The sequence below is a fragment of the Arachis ipaensis genome, chromosome B10 (genome assembly GCF_000816755.2).
Source record: "Arachis ipaensis cultivar K30076 chromosome B10, Araip1.1, whole genome shotgun sequence".
NCBI lineage: Eukaryota > Viridiplantae > Streptophyta > Magnoliopsida > Fabales > Fabaceae > Arachis > Arachis ipaensis.
Window position 1 is genome coordinate 127,061,171 of NC_029794.2, and position 7,775 is coordinate 127,068,945.

Consider the following 7,775-nt stretch of genomic DNA (forward strand, 5'->3'; position numbering starts at 1 on the left):
AAAAATAAATATAAATACTATATTAAATATTTAATATATTTATACATAAAAATTAAATCCTTTCTCCATTTGTTTGTTAACCTTCTTCTATTAAACTTCCCACATTGTTCCAAACTATAACACACCTCTTTTTTCTTTAATTTTGTTATTCATTTAACGTAACTTTTTTGTACTTAAATTATAACTTCAACATGCATATTGACCATGCTTCTGGATAAGGTTGATCTGGACCAATTTTTCTCCTGAGAAAAAAGTTGGTTATATATATAACATGCTAGAGGTGTGTTCTTATTTTATTTATTTTTTTATTTTGATGAAAAGAGTGAGGTTTTTCGTCTGTTGTGGATAAATATCAACAGTACACAATTATTAAAGTGTAAAGCAATGTATGGGTTGGAGGTAACTCCTTTTTCCTTTTAGCGTTGAAATTAAAAGAAAACAATAATATTACATATGTACACATCATATGTAAGGTCAACTTTTATGAAAGTACAATGAAAGAGTAAAATTTCATTGAAAAAATTTTTTTTTATTAAGATACTGTTGGACATACAAAATACGTGTGTCAGATGCATGTCGATAAATATTATATTCGAAATGTGTTCGATACGTTTAAACACAATAAATCAAAAAAGTATCTGTGTAAAAAATAATAAAAAAATTAAAATAAAATAAAATAGAGAACTAGCTATGTATAAATTAGTGAATCATTGTTTGAGTCAAGAAGTAAAAGGATAATTACTAGAGATATGTATGCACAAAAACACAAGGGATGTAAACAGTTACGTGAAAGGCTATCTAATTAATTGGGTGAAGTGTTCTTGGTCAAGTTTTCAGTTTTGGATATCAAAACTTAACTTATCCCATAAAAGTAATAAAGACACAAACCTAAAATATAAAAAGCATGAAACTTCCCAATAGTTTTTCTATCTATAACTATAATAAAGCCAAGGTTCTCTGAACTATGCACCCAATTTTTCAAATATATATATAAAATCCACTATTTATAAGCACTTAATAAGAACAACATCTTCATTCAACTCTACTCCTTCCATTATTCTCTATCTCTCTTTTTTCTTCTCTTCAGTTACATAACAATTTAATACATCAAGACCAATAATAATAGAAATAATAACATAGAAATGAATACAAAGATTGAACTGCCACCAGGTTTCAGGTTTCATCCAACAGATGAAGAGCTCATAACTCACTACCTCTCTCAGAAGGTTGTTGGTAGCTGCTTCTATGCAACTGCCATTATTGGAGAGGCTGATTTCAACAAGTGTGAGCCTTGGGATTTACCTTGTCAGTATCTCAATTGTTATTTTCCCTTTCAGAAATAAATTGGGTTTTCATCATTTGATTCTCTTTTTATTATGTGCCTTTGAAATATATTTTAAAAATATTCATCATTATTCAATCATTCTTTTTTTAATGTAAATCTTAATATTATAAATGAGATTTTAACTAGTTCTGAATATTTAAATAACATGTAAATGACTTTTTCCTGAAAATTTCTTAAATGCCTATTTAAGTAGAAAATATGTATAATAAGTAACTTTTTGTTTATGGCATTATATTTTTTAGTTATAAACTGCCGCCAATAGTTACTGGAAATTACTGTGAATTTGTTTCTCTGTGTCTTAAAATATGATGTTTAAAATGTTGATATTTCATTTTGCAGCGGTTTAAAATCGTCGTAAAATATTTAAAAAATTGTTGTTATTCTATCTTGGTGTATACTTATATATATGTAGAAATATAGTTTTTAATGATATTATTTTTTATTTAGCATCCTTTGATTTATTTTGACTTCAAAATTTGTGATTTTTATTTATTATTTTAATTTTTTTCAATGAAGGGAGGGGCAAAATGGGAGAAAAAGAATTGTATTTTTTCTGTTTGAAGGACAAAAAATACCCAACAGGTGAAAGGACAAATAGAGCCACTGGCGCTGGGTACTGGAAGGCCACAGGGAAAGACAGAGAGATATACAATGCAAAAGCAAAAGCACTTATTGGGATGAAGAAAACACTTGTTTTCTACAAAGGAAGAGCTCCAAATGGTGAAAAGACAAATTGGGTCATGCATGAATATAGGTTGGAAGGCGATAATAAACCTTCTATATACAATCTACCCAAAGAAACCAAGGTAATTAGAGTTCAATCAGTATGCATCAGCCATGTCAGAAAAAAAAATTATATTGTCATTTAATTTGATGCATGTATTTATAACTTTTGAATTAGTAATACATTAATCTCTTTGGATGGAGTAGTTATTTTTGTCGATATAACCGTATTTGTACATAAAAAGTATGAATACACGTGTTGTATATATGTGACATTTAACCAAAAAATAAAATAAAAAACTATAAAAGTACATTTTTAGTATGAATAATATTAAGTCATTAACTTTTTTTAGCTAACAACAGTTAATTTTTTAAAATTATTTTATTTATTTTAAATTTCAGACTTTAAATCATAAATTTTTTATTTTTAATTATAAATTATAAATTTAAATATATAAAATATATATTAAAAATAATTTAAATAACACATGTATTTATATATAAAATATATGAAAACTTTTCGTGTATACATATCCGGATACCTATATATTCATGCAACTTTCGTTCAATTTTACACTATTAATTTTATACATAATGCATATGTATGGCTTATTTTTGAGATAGTTAATAATTGAGTTAACATTTATATATACTGATATAGTAATACATAACTGAATATCTATATAAAATAAAATATTTAACATTAACAATTCATGCAAATTAATTTGATTTGAATTTAGTATTTGTTAACATGGTTCCTTTTCTATTTTTATTTTTTCATTTCAGAAAGAGTGGGCTTTGTGCAGAGTTCTACACAAAAGTGAAAAGAAAGTAATGCATGTTCCACAACCACAGGGATTGGTTGAGTTCAGCTCCTATGAAAATAAGGAACTTCCCCAATTAATGGATTCTTCACAAGTAACATTCTTTTCATCAGACCCAAATAATCAAAGTGAGGATCCAAATCCAATCACACGTGATGATGATAATAATAATGATGACATCATATTTGATAGCATTGAAACTCCTTTCTTGGAACAACAACCACCTTATTCTTCATCCTATGATTCTTCAGATTTAGACACCCTTAACCCTGCCACATGGGATATTTCCGAAAATGCCCCTACAAGTAATGCGTCTAAGGAGACGGACTTTGATGCTGACATGTTCTCTTTGATGTACAACAATAGAGAAGTGTTCCAAACATCATTTGAGAATCAGGAATATTATGCATATGATTCTGTAGGACATGTGGACAATGGTTCCCTATGGAATTTTTAGAGAATTAGGATTATGATTAGAATTGGTTTAATTTTTCTAATAATTTCAACTTATTAAGGTTAACTCAGTTGATTAGGATAACATAGTTTAGCTTCCTTCTTCTGTCTTTAGATCTTGGGCTTGAACCCATTTGTAATAAAAAGAAAAAAAATATATATATATTAACTGATAGTTGTTTGCAAAGCAAAAATTTGCTACGTCTTTAGTTAAAGTTACAAAATCGACGGTAAAGTCTTTTTTATTTTTTTGCTAAGGCAGGTATTGTAGTGCCAAAGCTATTTGCATATATATATTTTCTTGTCTTACATAAAATACACACTCATACACACACTACTATAGGTTTTATATTTTCCTTTCTGAGTTTAACTCGGAATTCGAACCTGGTGCAACTTTCTTGGCAGCCAGCAAATCTTCCACTATATCATTGCCTTAGCTGCATATATATGGTCTTTACTCTTTTTTTTTTTCGTTAAAATGGATTAGACAACATCTAATCTTAGATATTACAATATTATAATACTCACACATACTACACACTTATACACATAATACCAAGAATTCTCATTTACTATTGACTTCAGCCAAATCTCAATACTAGGTGCACCTATTATAAGACAGAACTTTACTACTAAACCAATGCCTTGCATGCAGGTCTTTAGTTAGACTTTTTTTTCGTCTTGTCTTTAGTTAGAGTTTGGTTGCTGATAAAAAAGAGAAAGATGGTGGACATAAACTTGGGCCATTTATGAGCCCATTTTCTAGAATAATAGAAATTAGTCCAGAACTACTTTGACAAAAAACAAAGTCATAGTTTGACCAAAAACGATAATACATAACAAGACTCTGACAAAAATGATAATGACAAACCAAACTGGGTTGGTTTAGTGGTTCACTACAAGAGACATGGAGATTTGCAACGGTTTTTTTCGTAATTAGCGGTGATTTTAAACTGCCGCAAAAACCAATTCCAACGGTTGAACGAACTGTCTTGGTTAATGGCGCGAGCAATTGTTTTCGCGGCGGTTTCTAGCAACCGCTGATATAACCGCCATTGTTTCTATATTTTGCGGCAGATAATTTGGCGGCGGTTCAAAAACACTGCGATATGATATGAGACTATTAGCATTGACCATATGTTTACCAGCGGATGAATAACCGCCGCTATTTGAAGCGTTTTTGCCATTTTTTGCAGCGGTTTCCAATGTGCCGCAATTGTTGCACTGTAATTTTAAACTTGTTTTCTGTGATTTTAAAACCACAGCTGATTTTAGTACAAAGTGTCGCAAAAAATTTGAATTTTGATTTAAAAATCACACCTGTTCTTTTAATATATTATAGGTATATTTTTTTGCACTTTTTGAATTTTTTTAATACAAAATAATTCCAATCCTAATATCTATTTTTCGTTCTGTCCTTTCAAAAAATTCATCCCTGCAGCGATATCTAGTAGCAACTCCTCACCGTGCCGTTGAATTACATCTATTTTAAAACAATCTTCTGCTGTCATTCTCACTATTAATCATGAAATTTACATTGAGATCAAAAGGTTGATGAAAAAATGAAACGAAGGTAATCAAGAACAAGAAAAAAAAAAGATAATAGAACATGAGAGAAGCAAGCTCTCCTAACATTTTCGTTTCTACTTACTTCCTTGCCACAACTTCTCAATCCTTTGCCCCTGTACAATTGAACCAGATACACTCTACATTCTCCAAAATGGTGTTTTGCAACAATCCTGTTGATGATATGAAGAAATGTTTCAGACATAAACTTGTGCTTGTAAAATATCTAACAAACTCAGCAAATTTGAGTGAAGCTGTTCTTGGTGACCACGATGACCACCTGTTCTTGGTGAAGCTCAATACCTATATAACAGAAAATATATAGTATATACATTTGATTTTCAATAAATACTGTCCTAAATATTTAATAGGAGCGATGTTCTGGTCTGAATGAGTAATCTAAGATACTTAAGAGTTTCAAGTTTATAATCCTATGGATCAATAGTGCAACGACATTGAGCGAGCAAGGAAACTAGATAACATAGATGCTAATTAATAATTAATAGAAGTGATACAACTTTTACTTACCAGTGTCCTTAAAAGCTTGATGATGTGCTAAAGCTTGAGCATCTTTCACGTTTCCTATAATCTCCAGATCAATAGCTTGATGATGTGCTAAAGTTGTGGTAGCAATTTCGCAGAATGATGCCGCTTTATTTTCTTAGTATGCTCCATGCCTAGTTGATTTTGTATTGGTAAGGATGCTTTTTTAAGAGGCTTGAAATTTTAAGGGAGAGTTCACAAAAACTTCTTTCGCTTTGCAATCGTCTCCAAAAGGGTTTTCTTCTTTTGTTCTAGTTTTTCATGAAGTTTACAGAGCTTTTTGCGCTGATAAAAAAAATTGTGAAATAAGAATTTATAATCGCATATATTGCCCTCCAGTGAAAATGCTAAGAAAGAAAATGAGAGAAGAACTTTTCAAATTTGAGATATTACAGCTAGATGCTTATTATATGAGTAACCTTAAATATCTGTAGCTTAAATGCCATATATATGTTACTCTCTGTCATGTTCAACATAAATTCCAAATGCATCAATGACTACCTCCTAATCAAGAAACTCTGATCAAATTCTTGATTTCAATAAACAAAGCAAATGGCAAAGAAGCCAAAATCTAAAGTAGTTAAGTAAATCAGTAATATATTGAAGTGTGAAAGTTAAATATTCTATCATGATTTTCCTTATTAGCATCATAACAAAATTTTAAAAACAAAACAACATCAAAGTGAGCTAGTAACTTTTTGAGAATATCCTCCCGTTGTCACCTGGGATAGCTCAAATTGAGCATTTTAAGCATCAGATCATGAGTACTATGATTTGACAAAATAGAGCCCTTGGCTTCTTCAAGCGCATCATAAAAAAACTCTTCATCAGACACAAATTCAATATAAGGATATTTTGATGTTAATTCTTTGCAAGCCTTTATTACTTCAACATAATAACTCTTCTCATGCATTAGATTGTGAAGCTACAGGGTTGTAGATTCCGAAGACACCTTTGCATTTTCAGTTTCGCTTCTAACACGTTCTTCCTCAACCAGTATAGAACGATTTATCTGTGATATAAAACATGAATATTATTCATGATAGCACATAATGACATTATTTGATCCATATAGTTGACTCACTACAAGATCTAAAATGTTTTCAATTCCTAGTCAATATCTAGTGGTGAACTATGCCATAAACTTTCTGAAAATATCCTAGAAGCTGTCGATTGACCCGTTCGGGAGAGTGTTAAACCATTTGATCGCTAGGTGTAACATTCTACCACACAAAGTTTTACGTCAAGGACATAAATCAAAGGTGGTGAGACGCTATGATCTCTAAAAGTAAAAATACATACATATATAACAAGGATAATATAGTTAGGAGTCTTGAAGGAAAAAGGGTAAGATCAAAACGAAACCGAAAATGCGTCGCTCGCAAAAAATGTTAAGATAGAAGGCTTATACAGAAAACTAAATGACATACATATATATAGAGTTCCAACGGATAAGTAAAATCACGCTCTAAACTCGACCTGCAAAGCTAAGGTCATAAATCAACAAAACCTAAAGTAATATCTCTTTCCCCTTCAAGTTTACCTACTACGGTACCGGCGTGAATATGATCTCCACCAGACAAACGTAACGCTTTAGCTAGTACACGAAAGTGCATACCATGATTCTTCTGTCTATCGATAACTGCGTGCATTGCACGATGGATATGACTCTAAACTCGACCTGCGAAGTTAAGGCCAGCTAGAGTATATATATACACACATATACAATCCCAAAACATTACTCAAACTACAATATAAACTCTTGTTTCTCCATAAGTAATCTCTAAGAGGGCAAAATTACAAAATACAAGGTGCGAAGAACAACTATGAACACACATGTATACAAATACAACTAGAACGATAAACCCAAATATAGTTCTTCGCTTCTTGAAAGTCTCCAGACGCTTAATGAGGTGCCTCCAAACCTGCATCTGAGAAACAACAATAGATGTATGGAATGAGAACCGGAGATTCTTAGCATGGTAAAGGTGCCCGTATAGTTAACATAAAAAGTCCCAGAAAAGGCATAGGCAATCCTAGAAATTGACACTCAGAAATAAATTTAAGAAAGTATTCTAAACCATAAATTAGGTAAGTTATCTAAGGTGTTCAAGTTTTAAATCCATCTTTAACCTAATACTTCACTTTCTGTCTCCTCCAACCCTCCGAAACACAAATGGAACTAACCTCAACGTCACCTCCGCCAGCATGAAAGATCTCTATGTTGCAAACACATACAATTTAGACAAAGAAAATACAAATAAAGGTAGCAGTTACAGCAGATAGGACAAGTAGCAATTAATTACCGTTAAACAATTAGG

The 7,775-nt window shown here is 31.0% G+C and overlaps 1 protein-coding gene across 3 annotated transcripts in view; it reads left to right on the top strand.

The window, feature by feature from the left end:
• Positions 1-3,527, top strand: part of LOC107622073 (NAC domain-containing protein 92-like) — a 17,594-nt gene extending 14,067 nt beyond the window's left edge. The window contains exons 2-4 of one of the 3 annotated variants that reach the window (XM_021113850.1): positions 1,171-1,305; positions 1,862-2,151; positions 2,855-3,527. In XM_021113850.1, the coding sequence (XP_020969509.1) occupies positions 1,873-2,151; positions 2,855-3,349 (774 nt within the window). In that variant the 5' untranslated portion in view covers positions 1,171-1,305; positions 1,862-1,872 and the 3' untranslated portion in view covers positions 3,350-3,527. Of the gene's footprint in view, positions 1-695; positions 1,306-1,861; positions 2,152-2,854 lie in introns of those variants that run through there. The other 2 variants (XM_021113849.1, XM_016323997.2) reach the window with 2 other exon arrangements.